The 22,498-nt window shown below is 42.6% G+C and overlaps 3 protein-coding genes across 7 annotated transcripts; 2 read left to right on the top strand and 1 right to left on the bottom strand.

Annotated features, from left to right (window-relative positions):
• Positions 1–4,030: 4,030 nt before the first annotated feature.
• LOC116920833 (longitudinals lacking protein-like) lies at positions 4,031–5,809 on the bottom strand. 3 transcript variants are annotated; one of them, XM_032926976.2, is made up of 4 exons: positions 5,670–5,809; positions 5,129–5,246; positions 4,978–5,054; positions 4,031–4,906 (listed from the first exon to the last, which is right to left on the bottom strand). In XM_032926976.2, the coding sequence occupies exons 2-4, from the start codon at positions 5,244–5,246 to the stop codon at positions 4,712–4,714; spliced, it is 390 nt and encodes a 129-aa protein (XP_032782867.1). In that variant the 5' UTR covers positions 5,670–5,809; the 3' UTR covers positions 4,031–4,711. The 3 variants fall into 3 exon arrangements, with proteins under 3 accessions (XP_032782867.1, XP_032782866.1, XP_032782868.1); XM_032926975.2 differs by having other exon boundaries at positions 5,641–5,798; XM_032926977.2 differs by having other exon boundaries at positions 5,653–5,789.
• A 139-nt stretch (positions 5,810–5,948) lies between these two features.
• Positions 5,949–9,447, top strand: LOC116920828. Its single transcript, XM_032926963.2, has 6 exons — positions 5,949–6,680; positions 6,796–7,299; positions 7,365–8,536; positions 8,604–8,750; positions 8,817–8,965; positions 9,026–9,447. Exons 1-6 carry the CDS (start codon positions 6,167–6,169, stop codon positions 9,267–9,269), a joined length of 2,730 nt encoding a protein of 909 aa, XP_032782854.2. The 5' UTR covers positions 5,949–6,166; the 3' UTR covers positions 9,270–9,447.
• A 6,335-nt stretch (positions 9,448–15,782) lies between these two features.
• Positions 15,783–22,433, top strand: LOC116920826 (flocculation protein FLO11). Of its 3 annotated transcripts, none has more exons than XM_032926961.2 (11): positions 15,783–16,527; positions 17,831–18,037; positions 18,429–18,608; positions 18,847–19,106; positions 19,193–19,572; positions 19,656–19,835; positions 19,919–20,113; positions 20,181–21,031; positions 21,114–21,341; positions 21,401–21,928; positions 21,986–22,433. In XM_032926961.2, exons 1-11 carry the CDS (start codon positions 16,410–16,412, stop codon positions 22,189–22,191), a joined length of 3,333 nt encoding a protein of 1,110 aa, XP_032782852.1. In that variant the 5' UTR covers positions 15,783–16,409; the 3' UTR covers positions 22,192–22,433. The 3 variants fall into 3 exon arrangements, with proteins under 3 accessions (XP_032782852.1, XP_032782851.1, XP_032782853.1); XM_032926960.2 differs by having other exon boundaries at positions 18,844–19,106; XM_032926962.2 differs by lacking the exon at positions 18,429–18,608 and having other exon boundaries at positions 18,844–19,106.
• Positions 22,434–22,498: the final 65 nt, after the last annotated feature.

Here is a 22,498-nt window from a genome sequence, read left to right as displayed (position 1 = left end):
AAGACCTTGCACTTGATCCATCACTGAGACGAGTGAGACGTGGATGTTCAAAAAGCAATTAGTAATGTTATCTTTCTCGACAGGGGTCAATGCACTTCCAGAATCGAACGTCGAACACAAATAGTTTGTTATATACTGATGATTCCAACTCTATAGTTTTATATTTCTGTGTATAAAGATAATCGGCTCTTCTTGTTTTCATGTAACAAATTCGACAGACGCAAGTGGATATCAACATGCACCCGACGTATATATGCAAATTTCGGATATTTGGAAACAACAACAAAAAATAATGACATACTACATGATGCATCGTAGAATTTCGCTAAAAGAAACGGGGATCTCGACCTTGGCAACGACATGCACGAGGCTAACACAATTTGCGTATATAAAATATACGAATTGGCGAATGCACGTGGAGATCGGGTAACGGGTCAAAAAGTAGGGCGCAATGCGGATGATGGATAGCATCTTACGTGCACCGCTGTGCCAATCTAAACATATGTTTTATGCACGGATAAGAAAATTGACGCAAAACAAAATATGACAGCCCCCAGAACGAGGTCCTTTTTTTTATTTTCTACGCATTGATCTGACACACACACACACACACACAAAGGAAACACGATAACAATAACAATCTTCGTCGATGATCAGCTGTCAGAGGATCGCGTGAACCGTCAAAGCTGTCACCATACTCGTCTATGTGGTCGTCGATATCGCAACTCTTGTTTTGTACATACAACAAGTTGACAACTGCACGCAAATTTACGTGAAACTTACAGTAGACTTGTATGCATAGCATAAATTACGTCCGCTCTTTTATTTCCACGTTACTCTTTGTCTGATGTACCGATGCTCAAGCAATTCATCTCCATAGATGTTAGGCTGCGTGCCAGCCTTCTGTGCACCCTCTGCCTACATACATATATTTTTTTTGTTCAGAAAGACAGGAAGAAGGGGGGGTGAAAAGAACATTTTGTTTTTTCTAGTAGGATGCTATAGAAAGTTATCCACCGAATCGGCGTTCGGGGTCGTTACACCCTATTCACCCTACTTTCCTTCTCACCCTTGGGGAGGGTGGAGAGGCTTCAGTCTTGTGCCAGCTCGTCATTGGCAACGCACTTTCCTTCGGTTCGGCAATGGATCGATGGGCCTATGGCACCACACAATGTATAAGTGCGTGCGCGCGTGAGGCCCAGCAAGGGGGGGTGTGGTTCCTTTAAAAAAAAAAGTATGTGTAAAGATTGTAAAAGAGAAGAAAATTGGAATTATGTTGATTGCCTTTGATTATCGCAACGTAGCATCGTTTACTGAATAATTTCATTCGATGCAAAAACATACCAATTTTTATTATTGCGAAAAGGCATCACTGATTATTTATCAGGTTTCATCCAAATCTGATTGCACACAGCTTTTCATCCGCATTTCTGGGCAGAGATTTAGTCGCATTCGATTTATTATGTTGTCCATGTTATCAGAGCGTAGGCCTAACGAAAAAAGGCTGCATTGTAAAAGGTATATAATCCTCTTCATCCTGTTACCGTTGATAATCATTGGTGGCCATCAAAAGATCTTCGATCCTCTCGACCCTTAGTCTACGACGGGGTAGAAAAAAAATAATCAATACGAAGCACACGAACACACACACACACAAAAAAATACCGTCAAACTTGTGTATTTTCAAAGGCGAGCCTATTCTCTAATGCCATGTGTTCGCAATTCCGTCGATTCAAGCAGGCGCCCTTTAAAGTTGTAATAAATGATCGCATTATATTGGCCGGATTGAACGGGAGGATCAGTTTGTTTGCCGAAAAAAAAGGAAGAACGAAACGAGTTTAAAGTTTTCTACATAGAATTACTAAACTTTTCATTAATCCATCGTCCCCACCCCTCACTTTTTTGTTGTTGTTTTGTTTTGAAAACTAACGTCTTTTTACGTTTCCTGACGCAACTATTCCAGCCGTTCCCTTTTCATTATTTATTTTGTTTTTTTCTCTCTCAAAAACTTGCAGACAAAAGAGCGTGTTTTAATGCCTTCGAACTTTTGAATATTTTGGTTGTTGTTTCCAGTGTGGCGAACCGTGTGCGCAGGTAGCAAAGAAGATAAATCTCCATCAGTGCAGTGACGGTGACAAAAGAAGACATTTTGACGCTGCGGCGTGCGTGCCAACAAAATTTGGGGTGTGCATTTATTTAGAACAATAACTACACACAGACCTTGCTTCCAGGATACGTAAGGAAACGTGGTTGGTCCGATGTTTTCGCCACATTCATGGAATGAGGAGGTGTGTTGCCTTTTTTCCCCCCATAAATTCACGACGAAACGGAATGAAGGGCACACATCAACCGTCTCGTGTCACGACACATGGAAAGCCGCCAAGTGTTACCTCCTCGAAAGAAAACGAGACGTCACCTATAAACGTGGGTTGAATGTGAAAAATCAGCCCGAGTCAAAAGACTTTACTCAAGTTCAGAATTTTTTGCCTTGTTAATCTATATTCTCTCCTTTACTATTCTTCTTTCTTCTTTGACACTACTCACGCATCCTATGCTCCAACACAAATGAGAAAATCGATGGTAGAGCGGAGCCAACCAAACGTGAAGGCAACGCGTATCAATTTTCCTATTTCCAAGGTGAGACATAGCGATTTGCATACCAAACAAATCGCACGCAAAACTACCAGAGAAATACGTTTTGGCCACCTGTTTTTATTTTTATTTTTGCATTTTCTGTCACGTGTTCGATTTTCACATTTGTATTCATTTTTTTTCTTTTTAACTTTTTTATGTTAGTTATAGCAGAAAGGGACGTGGCTCAAACAGCCATTGTGGCAAGATTGATTTTTTTTCTTTTTCGCTACAGACTTTTAATACCGTCGCATTTACTTCTTTATACCTTCAATGTTTTGCTATTTTTTTATTGAAAAAAAGGGGGGAGGGAAGTCGAGTTAATCAAACGTGGATTTTTCGTCTGCCTATATTCTTCGCCGAGTTCCCAGGTGCGTTTTTATCGATCTGACGAAAACAGGGGAAGGATATAACAAAGGTGACAGAGGTGCAATTTTCTTTGTTTTACCTCTTTGCTTTCACATCGCTTACCCTTCATAAAAAATGTCGTCAGTCAAAACAAAAAGAAAGAAGGATTCAATAAGAAACCGTGTTATTTGCCCTTATCAAGCTCTGTATGCATGACGGCGTTTTCTCATAACGCCAGAGCTGTGCTTCGAAAGAACGAACCCAATTCCTAATTGTCGCCGTCCATTTCCGGTGGCTAGGCAACAATTGCTCGCGTTGTCCTGCGACTCGGCCAACAAGCATTAAAAACACTCTTGAACCATGCACGTAGCACGTTTCGGTAATTGAATATCGATTGATTTATTTTGTTTTAAGTCTCTTTTAGCAAGTCATTGCTTCTTGGTATCATACGGTACATCGTAAATTCGCAGTCTCTTCTCGTGAGCCAAATACTGTAGGTACTTTGGCGAAGAACAATTGGCTACGATCTCTGTTAAACTGATCTCACGACTACATAAAAATTGACGGTCACTTTTTAGTTACAATTGACGAACATTATCCGACTGTTGGCATAACAGACATTCTGACGTAAATAAGCTTTCCGATGACTTGTCTTTGAAATATCATAACACTGTTGGCTGAGACGTATCGAAGAAACGTAATTGGGAGGTTGTCGTCGGAAGTCGATACGCCAGTGGTCTAACATAGATCGATAACATCTTCAAGCGATGCGACGAAACGAGTTATCTGGAAAAAAATATGTACGGTATATATAGGTATATGTTTTAAATTGGACGACGTCTTCTTCAAGATGGAAGGCTCTTCCGGACCAATGGGCTACCTCAGCTTATCCTTGACGAGATGATTAGACGTTTCTGAGGAAATATCATTTTTGCACCGTAACTAGGAGACATAAGGACTTGGCACGTCTGCACTGATCGACGGACTGTAGCTACAGAACAGAACGATTCGATATGAAAGAAATGGTTAAAAAGAAAAAGAAAGATACCTCCAAACCTGAATGAAAGATTTATTCCACTTGATTCACAGAATGCCATACATTTTACAATGTCTTTTAAAAAAAAATGTTCCAATCTTTGTTTTTTTCACCAACAAGGAACAAGTCGATTAAAATCGACAAGCTGGTGATGATCACTGATAGCCCGAAAACTCCAATTTCTTTCCTTCTGAACTCGCTTTTCTTTAATTAAATTCTGTAATCCATTTGCTCCATATTGGAGTCGACCATGCTATAACAGAAAAAAGATAAGCCCCCAAGATTACCGAAAAAAAAACGAATAAAAACGAATAAAAACGAATCGCTGATACTCCATTTCGTTAAAGAGTTTGGTTCTGCTCCAGTAAAGTTTAGAAAACGATACTCCTAGAATCTTAAGACGGAGAGCGATTCAAAGTGGAATCTGACAGTATTAAAACAAAGACAGATCATGAAGGGCAAAAAATTTGCTCAATCAAGTAAGGGAGAAAGAGAGAAGTAAAACCGAAGTGTTAGCATATGGCTGTTTGTAATACGGCACCCAAAAGTAGGTTTTTTGCTTTTCTGTTGTTTTGATGAAACGGGAGTTTGAGAAAAAAGGTAAACGAAAAGAGAAAGAGGTTTTACATTTAACAGCAGGACGATTGTGTGGGCGAAGAAAGGGGATAACATCCACACAAGGAACTAGAATCCCCTTTATCTCTCCTTCTTGACCACAGGTGGCACTTCGGCCAAGCCTTTCACTTTGAGTCTTTCGGCCGTCTTGAGGAAAGCCGGGAGTTGATCCTGAGCGACGTTCACCTCTCCAGCATACATGAATTCAAGAATGGCTTGCAAATGAGCAAAGGGAACATCTTTCAGAATTATAATGGGATGTTTAGAAGGATTTTCCTGCAAGAAAAACATACACTCAGTTTGCTAATCTCTTTTCTTACATCATTTGGTGGAAGCTTTATTCTCACCTCAAGAAGGGATTTGAAATAAGGACTGCAAGCTGAGAGCACCATTTTGTGGGCTTTACATGTTTGTCCTTCACAAGCTATTATTTAAAATGGCAATGCAAAGATAAGTGCTCATTTCTTATTTGAGGAATAACAGGTTTTTTTATGTTACCTAGAGTGACATCGGTGAAACTTTTCTCATCCCGCAGATGTTTGAAGGAGTTGACCATGTTGGATTGGAAATCGTTCCATCTTAGACAAAACTGCTGCTGATCGTCTGCCATTGCCATCTTTGAGAAATAAACAATATTTATGAAAATTGATCTACAGGTGAATGCTTCCTATTGCATATGATTAACAAACTGAACATGGGTCAATTTACAAATTCAGATCTGGATTACTGTAAGATTTTGTCAAAACTCAGTACTGGTACATTGGTCAACCCTAAAATTTCATGTTTACTTAAAAACGACAAAATGAAGGTCATGCTAAGTTTCTAGGTGTTGTCGATTCATTTATGCAAAGACTGTTCTCCAAGTGAATCTAGGGAAGGCTCAAACGTATTCAATTGCGTCCATAGGCTCGAACAACCGATGGCAGTAGTTTAAATATCATTGGTAAAATATTTCTACAAACAGAGCAGCCAAAAAACAACAGAAAATGACACAAGCGTTCGACAATTACCAAATATTCAACCTTCAAAAATATCTTACGGTCCTCAAGTCTGTTTCTTTTTGCTGTTCGCGTCTATCTCCGTAAACTCACTTTTCACTACCCCTTAACTGTCGGTGACTGGCAGCGTTGTCGAGTTACTTATTAGCACCTCATTAACTAAAAGCCCTATTTAGTGTTTACACTTTATAGACAGTAGCCGAAAAATTTAAATTGTTAGCTTAACGAAGTATTCTATTTGAACACTGGACAATATTTCATAGGAATAATCATGGCATTTTGTAGTTCAGCATGTTCTCAATAGTGCCTATCAGACAACGATGCCTTGGCAGAGGATGGGTTGGTGTTTACAAAAGGATTTCACGTTCTCTCGTGAGTCGTGAATAAGTTTAGTTTTTACGCAATCTTTCACGTGAACACACCGTTATTACAGACTTCTACTTTCTAACCGTTGTTTTGTTTCAAATTTGTGTTTCTGTTAAACTTGTATAGAGGAAATTGCTTAAAGTCCATGCGACAAAATGGATAGACCGTTCTGATGCACGTACTCCAGTATCTGCCAACAACTCTCTCTCTACCATTTCTTCGACCAGAGATATTGGATGGCATAAATTTTAGTGAATCTAAGCCTGAAACAAATATGGACATTTATATTGGAAAGGATTTTAAAAAATGTATTGTGAGCAATTTAACCCCTGGTGTTTGCTATGTTTGTGGGAGTCCAAACAGTGCTACACACCTACTAAGGACAAAGCCCACGTCAACAGAGCCCCATTTTCCTTTCTTGGAGCATCATGAGCCTCCAGTTGGTTGTGAATTGCCAAAAAGCAATGGGGCTGTGGTTGTATGCTTTGTCTGTTATAGCTTTCTTCATGCGCAATGGGATTCACATGAGAGAAACAACACACCCCACTCCACCAGGCTTTACTGGCTAAAAAGAGTCGATCAAGGCCCTTACTCAGGATCAGATGGTCAGGTTGCTGAAGAAAGGCCAACCGAAGCTAGTCCCATATCAAGAACTCAAAAAGTTCAAGAAAATGCCTCAACAGAAGGTAAAAGCGAGTTAATCTAGTTAATCTTCAGATAAAACTTTTGTAGATATGTCATATCATTGTTATCATTATGTTTATACCTGCGCTATTTCACAACGCTGTTTTATGTTTCCAGTACAACGGGATGTTTACCATTCTCTTAAACGTCCGCGATCTCGATCAAGAGATATGCAACTGGATATCGTCGGTCCAACTCACACTAAAATGGAACGAATTTCGCCACAAGCCAATATCAGTGGAACATGTGTAAACGAAAACAAGGCCGATAGAAAGCCAGAAAAGCTTGACCATTCCGGTGAGGCGCTAGATCTACGCAGTTCGGCATCAGTCAGCCGGGAACGGGACAATGAACGGGCCCCATCCCGGAGTTCGGTGCTGTCGCACGATAGCGGCCTTTCAGGTCATTTGTTGAGCGATGGGGGCTCCGGTGCGGTGGAAATTCTGGACTTGAGTATGCCCGATAAAAATGCCACAACCGAAGTCTGCTATGTTTGCGGTGATGAATTTCAAAAAGGCCTTTTGTCGCACATTTATGCAAAACCAATCCAGCATAGTCCATTTTTCCCGAGTTTGATGCTCCACCCGCGACCTAGTCGTTCTCGTCCAATGGATTCAACGGGTATTACCAATATATTTATATGGCCATGCGTTGTCTTCGGATGAATGTTTATTCTTTCATTGTAGGTCGCGTGCAAGCCTGCGAGATTTGCACGAGTTATCTGCTGCAGCAATGGCACACGCACCAGTCGCGGAGCACTCCGCACGCTGAACGTCATTACCTGCTGCGGAAGAGGCAGACGCCTGTTTACGATACCACGACGTTCATGTGTTACGCTTGTAGTCTCGAATACCCTTCCTCGTCTTTGCGGCTCTTATATTGCAGACCAAACGCCGAGAACGAGCCCTATTTCCCTTATCTCGAGAACGTTAAAGCTCCTCCTGGCGCCAGTCCCATCTCTCCACAAGGAATGGTTCAAGTTTGCGCCATATGTTTTAAAGCAATCCCTCAACGAGATAAGGTCTTCAATAGTGGTGAATCTGGGCGAATGATTCAACCAGTGCTACCGGATCGGCGACCCAGTCCGACCGAAATCGAACTAGCTGCCGAACTGTTCTGCTACGTGTGCCACCGAATTAGTTCCACCAGTTCTATGAAGCTTTTGTGTTGCTATCCGGATCGTCGGAATGCGTCCCCCCCTCGCATCATGCATTTTCCTTTCTTGAAGACGCTACCAATGCCTCCTGGCCCAGCCTACTTCGATAGCAATAATCGGACGCTGGTTTGTGCCGATTGTTTCTCCCATTTTAGTCATCAGTGGCATATTTTTGAGAACGACGGATTGGCTTTGGAATTACGCCACTACACACTTCCTTCTGCTGTTCATCGTCCTTCGTTACTGGCGCCTCCGCCACGGTTAGAAACCCGTCCCATTTCACCCTCGCGTACTGACTCAGCATTGCACGTTTCTGCCTCGAAAATTTCAACCCAGTCACAACCGGTATCTCCCGGTTTTCGTCCACATTTTATGCCACGTAACAGGCCCGTGCAACCCACCACACCCAATGCCGAACGCCGTCCGCCCAGTTCCAACCGGAATTCACCTGCTAACCCTTCACCGGCTCCCGTATCGGTCGGATATGACGCGCATCAAAACCCGGCTGAATCGTCCATCTACTGCTTTTTATGTGGAATGAATTCAACGCGTTCATTTGCCCATTGGTTGAATTCAGCGCCATCGCCAACAGATCCGGTGGCACCTTATTTTCCTTACATTTTAAACTACTCGACGAGCTCACGGGCAGAAAAATTACGTGAAGACGGAGCTGCTCTGGTTTGCACATTTTGCTACCACATGGTAAATGATGGACCTGTAGCCAGTTGCGATATGTTTACGTATTTGAGTTTTTGATTATTATACCCAGGTTCATTCACAATGGAAGCAATACGAAGACGCACCGGCCAGCAAGACCCTTCAGCCATTGACTAGAGTATATAACACGAACGATTACGCTTGTTACGTTTGCGGCATAGCTACCTATCGAAAAAGAGTTCGTGCACTGCCCGTCAAGGTAATTTTTTAGGTTTCATTAATACTTTAATGATTACATTAAAAACGCCTTTGCCTCTTTTATTAGGATTTCCCTTTTTTAAAACATCATCGCCAGCCTCGGCATAGTCTTTCGATTGAAAACGGGCAGTTTGTGGTTGTGTGTTTGGATTGTTTCGAATCGTTACGAACCCAATCTCTGGAATACGAACGTTGGGGATTACCAGTCGAAAAGCGGTACGCGACATGAGGATGTCCAACTTAATAAGTGTATTGATGAAATGAATTTCTTGATAGCCAATACAACTGGATGGCAATACCTCCTCCACCAGAGGATAGCAATAATCTGTCGACACCACTAGAAAGGCTGCTGGCGATGGAACAGCAAAATCGGAACAAGGAACAAGCGTCTGGCTTACCTTCTAAAGCACGTCCTTCGTTACGCGGTCAGACTGCCGAGTCATCTAGCGGTGAAATACTAAATACTGCACCTACGCAATACAGCACTTCTTCCGCTACTGCGATGCCCGAGAAACCGTAAGGACAATTACCGGCGCCCCACTTCTATATTAATAACAAAATATTCATCGCATTTTTTTCAAAGAACCATATTTTTTGCCGTATGTTGTGCAAAATGTCAATTGTACGTGTAAGAAGAAAAATGGCTTTACAAATCGAACGAAAATTTAAGAACAACAAATATACGTTGTTGGATCTTATTAGGGCAAATATGCCTTGATTCATTTAATATTTATTTTTAAGGCATAAAAGATAAATACTGCTTGCTTGGCTGTTTGAACTAGTTTGTGTTGGGGAATCATAATTAGAAAGAATTTCGTACACGATATAAGGTGGGGTTAGGGCCAAACTAAGTAGAGTACCGGTATGGGAAGAGTTTAGTAGTTTTATCCTGTGATGTCTCTTGAAAGAAGGAATATCGAGGGATCCGGCCGTTGAACTCACTATTTTTCCTATTTTACATTCTACTGTTTTAAGCTAGATTTTTTATGTCTGTTCTGTATGCATTTTTACCGACATGCAAAAGTGCTCGCAGATTATTGAAATGCTTGACTCAACAAGATATACCTTTATTTTTCGCCACAATTTCCCGATAGGGATTCTATCAAAACTCGCATTTCCCAACCCCCTGATACAGGCACCCCTACGGCCCTACCCTTCTACAACGACCGGTGGATCGACCGAATTTTTCTGAGACTTTACCCCAGAGATGGCGCTGATGGCGCGGTGATTTCGGGGTGTGACATAATCTTTCGTTCGTTTTTATTTTAGATGCTGTGCCGTGAGATTGGTCTCCTTTTGTAGAGGAAATAACGCAGCAGCTCCCGGTCGAGTCCCGTTTTATCGGCTGAATGGCAAGGAGTGCGGAGCAGTTTAGTCGGCCCATTCGAGTCGATTTCAGGGTCTCGTACGTATCTTTATACGTTTTCCTATTTTAGACGTTGTGGCACAAAACTTGACGTATGTTGTGAGGAGATAACGCGGAGATTAACGAAGGGGTCGTGTAATTATCGGCTCAACGATAAAGGAACGCGGAGCAATCTAAAAGCGACTCGAAGTTTTGGGAGCTTTTTTTCGAGAGATGGCGCGTCGGTCATGAAGATAGGGAAAATCAGGCCGGAGTTGTTTTAGGCGGGGCTTTGCGTCGCCTGGCAACGGACTGGTTTTTCCACAGGCCGTGTGAGGCTGTAAACATGGTCTCACTACATATGTATTAAGGTAACACCTATTGACCTCAAACAGCGTTGCCAAACTATATCATTTTCCATTTATTTTATTTATTTATTTTTTTCCTTATTTTTTAACTTGATGTCGGTCGTCGGGGCGAACCCTACCGTCTTTCATGCCGAACAGAAGGTGGTAGGGCAGAGTCATAGAACCCTATTTTTGACTATATATGGGTTCTATACTTCTATGACTCTGGGTAGGGTTCGCCCCGACGACATGAGAGCGATATTTTGAAATCGTGATTTTGTGCCACTGACGGGCTGAGTGTGTGCTTGTGTGCGAGCTACCTGTCGGTTTTAGATTTTTCATTAGAAAACTCAGTGTCAAGAGAATATGAACTCAAGTCAGTTACCATGGCAAGTGGAAATAGTGAAGATGCTAAAATTGGCTCGGATTATGGGCAGTATTGCTTGGAAAATATTCCTGCTGCTCAAGCAAATCAATTTGAATTTGGAAAAGGATTGATGTTCCTTTTTCAAGATATCAGGGTATGTTTTCATAAATGATACTAATTTTCATTGTTTCTCATTGTTGTTATTATCTTTCAGGAAAATATCAAGGAGAAGAACAACAATTGAAGGAGAACTCAACATCCAACCCTTGTTCAGGCATTCCAGATATCCCCCCGCCCGCACTTTGGTTGGATTTCAGAAGTGAAGGGACCTGCAGCTCGGCGTACTTCTATACATGATTAGTATGTTTCTTAATTTTTTAATATTATCCTAATACTTCATAATTGTTGTAGAAAACAAAAATAGCTATAGAAGATGGCATGGATCATTTTACACTGTGCATCCAAAACACAGGTGGTCTACTGATGTTGGTGGGTTGGAAACCTTGCCAATGAATTCATGCAACTGGTGCCATGCTGCAGAAGATACATGGACTAGCATCGTAGAAAACACCATGTATGTAACTCATTTTGTTCGTGGTCACCACCTACAACTGTTAAATGACTAATTTTGTTGTTTTTTTGTATAGTGGCGAGAGAAAGATCCAGATGGATTGCCCACCACAAGGAAGCGAGATCTAACGCAAAAAACGCGTGGAAACATGTTGGCAAAACTTTAGGTCGTTCGACTTCAATACGGACGGAGGCCGCACTGCATTGCCAGTCATCAAAATAATGGATTCGAAATGATCGGGTATTCTAGGTCTTTCGATGATTGATACGCTTCATCAAATGAATAATTTCTTTTTGTAGACTTAGATGGGATGTGGCCCGATTTGTCTTCTCTAACGACTGTGTATTGCTGAAGTCGTGATCCTGGTCTCAGTATTGCCTGTGTTCTGAGGTATACTGGTTACTATTATTCAAATAAACCCGGTATATCTCTTTGTTTTGCCGAAAATGGATCGCATCCGAAACTTGGCCTAAAATTTTCATCCGCTGGAACTGATATTCTTGATTCAGGTAGGCCTTATTTGGCATGGCTGAAAATTTAAGGTTTTGGGAGTTCTTTACATAATATATCATTCTACTTGTAGGGGTGGCGTTGTTTCAATATTACTACGCGACCGATGGCAACTTGTGTAGCTATCTTGGGTGTGATTCTCGAGACCGAATTTCAGTGGCCAGTGGTGGCTAGTTGGACCACTCCACCCGTTAATGCTTCGGAAGCGATGGTTCGCTTCTGCTCGCGGCATGTTCCACAATTAACCCGCTCCATGCTGTACCTCTTTTCATCGACCTCGTCTGATTCTCCAATTCCTCCCTTCTGCCAGCCTGGAGATGCCCTCATGGCCGTGGTGTCACTGGCGAAAGGACGCAATGGCTCAAAATCCTTGGTGTTCTGCGGGCCCCATTGTGCACCCGTTAAGTGGTATTAGTAGTATAGGTACAGAAAATAATGCTGCTCTCGCAGGCAAAAACATGTTTATTGTGCCTACTGCTCCGTCGACGTCCGGCCCTGAAACCTAATTCCACCCACGGTGTTCGATGTTGCATTTTTGTTTGTTTGATTGACTGGTTTATTCTTCAGTATTACTTCTAACAGGGAACGTTTCCCCGTGAGCACGACCATAGGACTTCCGGAAGCGCCTGCTGGCTAAGTTTTAGAGACGGTTTTACTGCAAGCATGTAACTTACCCGTTTGCTCCCAGTGTTAAGATTTTTTACGGTGTGACATGATTTTGTTTTTTTCCAATCGAGATTTCAACCAACCCAAAGTTGCAGCTGAGCTGTTTATATGTGAATGTTGTACTTTGTCTTTTTTTAACTGCCGGCAGAAAAGCTTTGTTTTAATGTAAACAGACACTGCGTTTTAACGTCCCTTTCTTCCTTTTTGTGTCGTCCGTCGCGGCGAGTAAAGGTGAAGACCATGCTTCAGAAGATTTTATGTAAAGATACCGGCTGTCTGTTCATACAAATCGGAGAAATTAAACAAGATCACTAAGCCCGACAAGAAGAAAAATGGTAGACGTGTATTGTTTCAGTAAGTTTAAAATCTATAAAATGACTTCATCGTCCTGGCGCTTGCTTTTGCGAAGGACTCGCCGGGCGTGACGGATTATGTGAACATGTTTAGGGTGTGCAGCCATGGTGATTTTAACCAACCAGTCACCAGAAGAGGGAATGGCAATCGTTTGTTGTTTTTTTGCGCCCCGTAGAAGCTTGGCACATTGTCGACGACAAGTGGAGATATGGGCTACGTCTAATCCAATGTTAAGTTTACGAACGTTTCGTTGGTTCCTGTCGTCCGAGGACGTGTTGCATGCTAATAGTTAGTCACGCAACCGAACTATTTTCCTTCTTGGATTACTTTTTTTCGATTAGTAGAAAATCAATGGCATTACGTGTTTGTGCTATACGGTCTTGAAATAACTTCCGGTTGCTGACGGTATTATTAGCACGCATGCTGAGAATCGCACGGAACGGGTGTCGATGTTGACGGAAAGAGACAAGTAACGCAGGCGCAAATAACCTCCCCACCCCGGCTTTTTCGTTGTTTTCGTTATTTCTTCTCCTCTGCTTGCCCATTTTTTATTATATGGCCATACTCGTCTCGTCATCGTGCCAAGGCGTTACCGTGTGATTGACCCTTTTGTTCTTCTCCTTCTTGTCAACTAGGACTGTTTCGTCGCTTGAATCGCTTGATTGTTGCTTTGCATTCGCGGCAAAATGGCAGTTGGTAGATCGGGGTTGTGTGGGCGTTCTTTCCTCAAATCATCAACTTCTAGGACATGAAAAGAAATAATTTAACGAACTTGTCCCACTTTCTCGTTTTCTATAGACGGGAGGGAGGGGGCGAATAAGACCGCCGATAAGACATGCTGTCCCCCTGACATGATCGCCTCTTCTACGGCAATTTTTTGGCTTCATGTTTCTTTCCTTCCTCAGGAAACATTTTTTTTTAAAGCTCGCTTCTTAATATAATTATATTTACTTTGTAAAATCTTTAAAATATTTCATGGATGATAAAAGTGAATAATATATACTGATTAATCCTAATACTAAGACTTTGTGATTTGTTTCTCGAAATAGGCGGTAGTCGTTAATACGCGTGAGACCGCGTACGTCGTAGTGCGCGTGAGCGCGAAAATGGTTTGGCTCATTCAGGCTATGCTAAAGATAGTCTGTTTTTGACTTCTATTTAAAATCAGACAAAAGTTGAATATATAGTAATATTTTCATAATAGTATAATCATCTATATCCCAGCGTATGGGGATTTTGGCGTTGAAAATGTTGAAAATCGATTCATTTCCTGTTTAAATCCTTCGTGTTCTAATTTCCTTGATTCATCCGCAACTGTTATTCGATGGAACTCTGGAAGAATCACGTTTTTAAAACTGGTTTTGCCACCTGTGCACTACGCACTTTTGTGACCATTCTGTAGACAATAGAAACACGTGTAAACGTGAAACACCGCGTTAATTCAATAATGTTCGCTCTACTAGATTGTAGCCTTAAGAGACAGATTTCTGTCATTTAACAGGTTCGAAAATAGAACGATGATATTTATTTGATTGTTTGCATGCGAAAAAACATATCCGTTTCTACTATTTTTATTTTTTGTTTTTTTTTATTTCTGCCTCAATATTGTTATTTATTTTACAACGAGTTCGATTCTGACGCCGATGGCAGTCTTCGCCCTTTTTGTCTTATTGGCCTCACGGGGTGGGATAGAATTTGGCTACCCTCGACACCTAATACCTGCTTAACGAGTTATATTTTGGCGACTTTGAGGTAAGCGGATGTTATTTGGGTAATAAAATATTGCGGACTCGGGTTGCAATAAGAAACAAGCCCTAATGGTTAATTCCGGAAAATTTGCGTGACAATTTGCAAAACTAAAAATGAGCTTTTTATTCTACAAATTCATCTTTTTTTGCATGCTTAAGATGTGGGTATTTTCCGTTTTTTTGTCTTATCGTACAGGCTGCCTTTCGGAATTAAGATACTTATTATAATTAAAATCCAATGGGCTTTTTTTTTAATTTGTTTGTTTCAAGGTCTTTACTACCGCTAGATGACGTTTAACTTGACACTAGTTCGTCCAGTTTGAACGTTTCTTAAACAACTGTTTGCCCATCATATAACTCTTGCTCTACTTGATTACTCGCCTGTGTCTTTTCCGGAAGAGCAATGATTTCCGTTTTGTGTGGAAATGGCGTCCGCTGTCCTTCCTTCTGACGTGGGCCCCTAGTACATGCGACATTGTAGTGCTAACTAACAACAATATAGTTTTATTCGTGACGTACGCAACATTTCACCCCGGGTCATCAGATCAGATTGATTTCAGATGTGACACCGTAATTTTCGTGTACGCGACAGTGTTGAAATCGTACTTTGTGGTATAGGTTTTCCGTCGTGGGTTTACTTTTTTCATGAGTGTCTCAGGTAGTGAAAAAGATGTGCATATTAACTGAATATGAAAAGAGAGAAGCTATAGGGTGGGAAATGCCTAGAGGGCAACGACACAGCCGGTGAATGATGCCCAATAGACAAGTCTCTTCTACTTTTGAAGGCCTGTAAATTTACTAGTGGTGCTTAGAGTTAGAGTCAAATGCATCTCCTCAAGTAAGCTGAATGGATTTTTTAAAAAAATTAAATGAAAAAAAAACCTAAAATGGGATTTAATCGCTCGTGTGCGTGACCAGGCGAAAAGAAAAAAAGAGCGGGAGAATGGAGCATCGACCCATACGATGCCCCTCAGGCCTCAGCCCTCTTCGTTCTTTCTTGATACTTCACGGGCGGTCGATCTTTCTGTAGAATGACACTGGGTGGCAGCACTAAAGGCAACAGCGCCATCACTTTTGGGGTTTTCGGGAGAAAAAAACTTTCCCAATCCCAATTCCCAACCCTTCAGAATTCAGAAGCGAGTGGACTCGCAAGCCAAACGGACGTGTACGTCCACGTTTGTTGGGTGTGCCACCGTTGCCTGTGTTTTTCTTTTTTCTTGGAGTTGTTTTTTTGCGTCGGCTGGGGCTGCTTTGGACGCCATCACTGTTTATCGAGATTCGTCACCTTCCTCGGCTGAGTGTGTGATCAGTCTAGTTGTGTGGCTTAATCGACAACTTGCATCTGGAAAGTGAAGCAAAGATTGTGTGAGTGACCATTGGATTGTTTCCTCTTTGCACGTTGGCTTTTTGTGGGCCGAATCGATCGATCGGTGGGTGGCGTCGTCGGGCGGGCGGAGCCACTCGGTGTGTCTATGGCGATGGCTTCTAACGATCTCTCTGGGACTCTTTGAGATAAGGGAGCCACAGAGAAAGGACTTACTTCGGTGACCTAATGAAATTTTCGGCTATAACCTCCTCCGCCGCGCCTACTACTCTACGACGCCAACGCCCTCTGATCTGACGACGCATCAGACCCGCCCGGCCTGTTATTACCGGTCTCTCGGGTAAAGGTGCCATGGGCTGGTGAACGAGGTTATACACATACACACATACACACATATACACACACAGGAAAATAAAGAAAATATCAGGATGGACTTCCGGATCGGCCGAACGGTCGTTTCTCCCTCATCATCTTCTTCATCCGGATTGCTTTACCCTCCGGCTCCACCGCACAGTTTGACGCCGACGCCCATCTTCTATTACCCAGGTCTGTCATTAATGGAAAACAAATGTTTTATTGGTGATAATCCTGGCGCCATTGTCAGATAGAAAAGAAGGAAAGCACGAAACCTTTTTCACCTTTCAAGTCACGACCTTTTGAACCCTCTTTCTGTTATGACGTCACACGCTTCTTGCATGAAACCCCAAAAAGAAGGAGGCCATTACGTGTGGAAAAGTGCTCCCAAGCCGACATCTGCCTCCCCTCTTATTATTATGCCTTTTTTTTTTCTTCTTCTTCTTTTCTTTCTGTTCCTTCTTCATGGAAACGTTTGTGTATGTGAGCGACTCTGTAGTATGTTCCATCTAGGGGTCGTGTTAATCCTACGAACGTGTCGCCATCTGGAAATGATGCACACGGCATGGTTACCATCCTCTGTCATTTTTGTTGTAAAAAAAGGGGGAGGGGAGTTTCTGACGATTTAAAAAAAAAAAAACGAACGTTAAAACAAATCTCATAAAAAAAGGAAATAAAAAGAACTTCTTCCTCTTGGCCGAGACGGCAGGTGAAGGAGGCAGCTGCCTGCTGTTTTGTTGTCGGTTTCTCTTGCGTGTGTTGATGAAGCCCTGTGAGCGCCCTTATGTTATTGTAGCCATCCCCCCCCCCCAATAGCCCTTAGGCTATATCTTCTGCAAGAAGAGGTCTGAGTTGGTAGATTTGTTTCCTAGATACAGTATCGACCATTAGTCACGTTTTGCATAATGATGCAGTCCTCATTTGCGGCAGACTTTACGTCGCCTTTTCAATTTGATTCCGATTAATGGTGGCATCTATAGACATCTAAAGTGGAGAAGAAAAAAAAGGAAGGTTGTGCAGCGCGAAGGTATAGCCGGAAGCGATGGCCTTTTTTTATTTTTTTAAATTTTTACACTGGCGTGGATGAAATCTGAAGCGCTGATTCCGCAACCGACGAAGCACGTTCTTTTGTTTTTTTCTTTCCCGTTTATCTACTTAAGCCACTCCGCCTTCTTCCGGCTAGAAAATCTCGCCTGGTTTGCACATGTTCCCTATCCTTCATGGTTCGAGTAGAATGCATTAAAAAACAACCCTAATGATGGAACCCCACTCTTGAAACTTTCTAAAAAATCGAGATGGAGTTGTGTCTTGTCACGATCGCTGGGAAATCTGATTCATTTTTGTTGTTGTCTTCAAGTCTTTTGATGGTTACGTCGTGTTCCGGCATATTATTGATAATTGTGTACAGACATCTATCAAAAATGGTAGAAGCCATTGGTCGTCAAGAAACCCACCAAATGCATAAAAAAATTCTTTTTCTTTCTTAAAATTTCAGGTTTACCACTGAAAATTCCGCCCTCCCCACATTCTTCGCCTTTGGTGCCTCCATCAGGACTCAATGGCAACTATCACAGATCGACCAGTTGTACCACTTCTAGTTTGATGATGAGGAGTACGGCAACTGTGCAGCCCTCGGCGTTGCATCCGCCCGTACCTCAATCGTCGCCTCATCTACATCGGGTCCCACCTGGTTCATCGACAGGTTCGTTACATCTTCATTCTCAGATGTAAATTAAAAAAATAAGAATTCCAAGACAAGAGAAAGATGAAGAAAGAGAGAAACAATGATTACCGTTCATCGCCCCCAATCACTAGTTATGCTATTATTAGCAACACTATTGCCACAGCTTGAAACATTGGCCAATCAAAAAACAAAACAGAATTGCGACAAAATGGCAAAGTGGATAGCACCTGTCCACTGGTGATATTTGCATACGTGTTACATCACCCCCCTCTCTCTCTCTGGCTTTCCGTGTTTTTCCTCTTCTCGTTTTCCCTCTCTGTTCATTTACACAATATAAAGGATATACATATATATGTTCTTGGCTTCTTTTTTGGTGTTTTTGGGTTTTTTTGGTTGGCTGGGGTTACAGTGGTGTCTCCTCCATCAAGCGGAACGTCGGCACGCCATCAACACAACGGTGGCTCGAGTAACAATAGCAATTCGAGCAGTAGCAGTAGCAACAGCAGTAGTAGCAGTTTTGCGGCCGCCTTACGTCATTTGGCCAAACAGGCCGGCGGACCGACGCAGTCAACCATTCATGTCGATCAAGGTGATCTTGCTCTTCTTCCGTCGATGTTTTTTTTTTGTTTTTTCGGACCTCCCTAGCGACGATTGTCACAGATAATGTGGTTGTTCCTCCTCATGCGTTCTCTCTCTCTATTTCTCTCTGTTCTCTCTTTTCTTGGTTTACCGCTTGTTAGTCGTAGAAATTCACATCCACCAGAGTCTGGTACCCCATTAGCGTTGCATCCAATCAAAAATCGAAAATTATTTATTCAAACTAGAAGCCGAAAGCAGTCCTAACCGATCCAACTACGGCGGAGGAACACATGGATATGCCCACACCTACAATGGCGACACAGTATCTAAATCTCCCAGTCCGTCTTTTCATTACCGTTCAACACCGAAAAGGGATTCCGGCCACACCAAAAGTCGAAGAGATGATCATCCACATACCATCGTCACGACCAGATCTCGTTCTCCTCCAGTCGTCACGATTGCTCCAACTCTTAGCCTATCCAATCTGCAGTATCAGGATCCGAGAAAAGTGCGTGTTTACTCTATGCAACTATATAATATCGCATTCTAGTTGTGTGCATTATCAGAAGTAACGAAAATCGTCTATCTATGAAGGCTTACGATCGGGCAATGTTATGCCATACAGTGCCATCTAGCGGCGGGTTTAACGGCGGATTGAGTACGGGTTTGGCTGGATTGCACGGCCTTCCTCCAATGGTGGGAAATGCCAGCCCGTTTACTGCTCCGCCAATGATGGCTACCAGCAGTTCACAGGCCTCATCAAACAACGACTACGCTCGCACATCTGAAATCCCTGGATTTAGTCATCCGATGCCTCCTTACACCCCATTTCCAACGTCAAGGCCCGACGACCTATTTTACGGTGGACTACGTTCATCTATGCAGCAATCAGCCTCGGCTGCTGCCACCACGCATTTTCGCCCGGAAGAAAGTCGTAGTGTACCAATGAGCATCAATAATTCCTACCATGAAAGGTAATTGGAATCTTCTAAAACTATGTGACCAGGAATCAGAGAGAAAAAAAAAAGAAATGAATTTCGTGTTTTTTTTTTTTTAGTCTATTGAGCCAGCTTCCGGCATCCAGAGCGCCTTCCACCCTACTCTCCCAGAATCAAGAAGATTACTTATTAGCAGCTCGTAATTCCGGCTTCAATCCATATGCCATTGCTTCTTCTGGGCCTTTAGATCATTCCAGCTTGCATCCAAGCATGTACTCGCATCCTTTCGCTTCCTACCGGTCAGTTCGACCCGCCTAGTTCTCTTCCACTAAGCAATTCCGATGGATCCATGGATTTATACATATTTTCCTTTGTACCATAGATCACTGGAAGAACAGTTGTACATGGAACGATACGGTCTCTTAAGGCCTGGAACATCCAGCTCAGCTCTATCTTCAGCCATTCCGTCGTATCCACCATCGCTAGGTTTTCCTTCCTACCTTAATTTTCGCTATCCATCTCCGAACCTGCTCCACCCTGATTTGGGCCTCATGAACAATGGCATGGATATAAACAGGTTCCATATATTTTGTTGCCATTACAATTTAACAAAAACGATTTTTCTAACTTAATTCAACTTTCAGGATGAAATTAGAGGAAGAACAACGTGTTAAAGAACGGATCCGAGAAGAAGAATTCGCTGCAGCAGCAGCCGCCAATAAATCACAAGAGAACGTTGTTTCCAACCGACCGCTGGCGACTGTAACTCCAAGAGAAAACAACACGACCAATCAGGATCGCAGGGAGCGCGAGCGCCAACGAGAAAAGCGGAGATCTGAAAGAGATAATGAATCCAACAGAAACGCTACAGTCCAACTACCTAACGAGTCCTCTTCCGACCGAGGAGTCAAAGTTCACACCGTATCTCCTCTTTACGCATCTTATCCAGTGATGGCAGAAAGCTGTAGCAACGCAGCTGAAGTATCGTCAGCACCAGAGGCCTCCATAAGTCCTAATCCGCCCACGGAAGAGGAGAAACGAACTACGGAATTTTCACGGGATGCCCTAGAGGCAATGGCTGCCTTGAAACAACGTACCTTATCACCGGCTCCGCCTGAAGAAGAACCTACAAAATTAGAAGAAGAAGTGACAGTTCCACTCGATCTGTCGGACACATCTGTGGGTTGTATTAGCCCGTTGAAAGTAAACAACGTGGAAATTTCCCATAGTAAAACACAATCAGAAGAATCGCCTGTGCGAAGTTTACTTGATATTCGAGTGGAGCGATGGAACAGAAAACGTCAAAGCAGCGATCCCGGAGAAGAAGAAATCGATGATGATCTAGAAGACGAAATGGGACTCGGAGCATCCGAATGTTTAGCATCTTTGAGCGTCGAGCAGTGCCTAAAAAATTATCCAATCCCGGCCGGAGTCTCCGAAGAACAACATCATTTCCTCCACATGTTTGGGCTCATTACACCGAAGAAACGTAGCGGTAGATTATCTTTTACATATCCAGTTTTTTTTTTAAATATATTATAAAGTAAAATGGCAATCTCATAATTTACTTTTTCCAGAGTTTGAACTGGTCAAATGCATCCGGCGGCAAAACATCTTACGTGAACCGACGCCTCCACCCATAGACACCGAAGACGAAGACAGCGCTACCAGTCTCTTAAGGCAGCGGACGCGTTTCGCGGCTACGTTGGTACGGCCCATCGTCGAATCGCAAGTCAAGGACCCAGCCATCAGGAATTTTGCTGCCAACCTGCATCTTTATCCAACCGATTCACAAACAGCAGAAAGTACGTTTTGCCAGTCACAGCTGTTTTGTTATTGAATTTGACAATTCTTTTCTCCATAGGTGTTGAAAAGTCGTGGAGCATGGTGGTAGCCGACAGGATGAAACGCCATTTTGGTCAAAAACAAAATGTCCGAAAGAGATTGTGGAGTGATACTTTCCGGCCACAAAATTTCGGCTCCATGCCTCCGCCGATGAATGGGAAAACGAGTGATCAAGCGATTGATCGGACGATAGGAGAAACTGGAGAAATGAAATCAGTGCCAATTCTTCCCTTACAGCCGCCAACCACGTTAAGCAAACCATTGATAAGCGTGGCCAATTTAGCCAAGTTGGAATTGTCAGATGCCGGTTGCAAAACGACGGAACGATCGAATGAGGTGTCAAAATTGACTTCAGAAGTCGCCTTCTGGTTGCGTCACCTTAAGCCGACGATGGCACGAACCTTGACATCGTCATCCATCAAGGAGAATACATCAGATTCTACGAAATCTGACGAAGGATCTTCAAATGAAAATAGCGACGGAGAACTGCCCACGCGTTGGCCAGGTACAGATTCTATTATGGTTCTGTACATGGCTCATCAGCAAGGTAATTAAGATTTTTAAGTACACGTGAGGATGACGTATTCATTAGTGTCATTTCTAGATTTGCTAGTGGAAACAAAATTTCTTCGAGAGCATTGCGAGCGATTGCACGTCCAATTGGCTGAAGGCCAGGCTACATTGAGCAAATTATGTCTGGCACTGAGCTCTTCAGTGGAGGTGCAACGACGATGCAAAGAGGAGGATACATCTACCTTGCAATCCATCAACGATCTTCAATCCACCCTGAAAATGTTGCAATCTCCTTGATCATCTCTTTTCTTGGGGAATCGTTAGTAAAAATTTACTGTTAGTTTGTAAATAGTGAGTAAAAAGAGGCATCGTCATATCAGCTGATGGTATTAGGTGCAACTACCAGTCGATTTTTTAATCACAAATTGTAAATATCTCGCCAAGGTGTGTCAACACTTTACCCACTGTTTGTTAATTGTGTCTAGCGCTCGTTCAACTGCCGACTAAAGCAAGCAATAAACCCTTGCGAAAAAACATGACCTTATTCTTTTATTCGAATCAGGTGTACCAATTTCTTTCAATAATCTGAAGTATCGCATGTGTG

The sequence above is a fragment of the Daphnia magna genome, linkage group LG4, assembly GCF_020631705.1.
Source record: "Daphnia magna isolate NIES linkage group LG4, ASM2063170v1.1, whole genome shotgun sequence".
Lineage (NCBI taxonomy): Eukaryota > Metazoa > Arthropoda > Branchiopoda > Diplostraca > Daphniidae > Daphnia > Daphnia magna.
The sequence above is the reverse complement of the archived record's forward strand: the minus strand, read 5'-3'. Positions and strand labels throughout refer to the sequence as shown.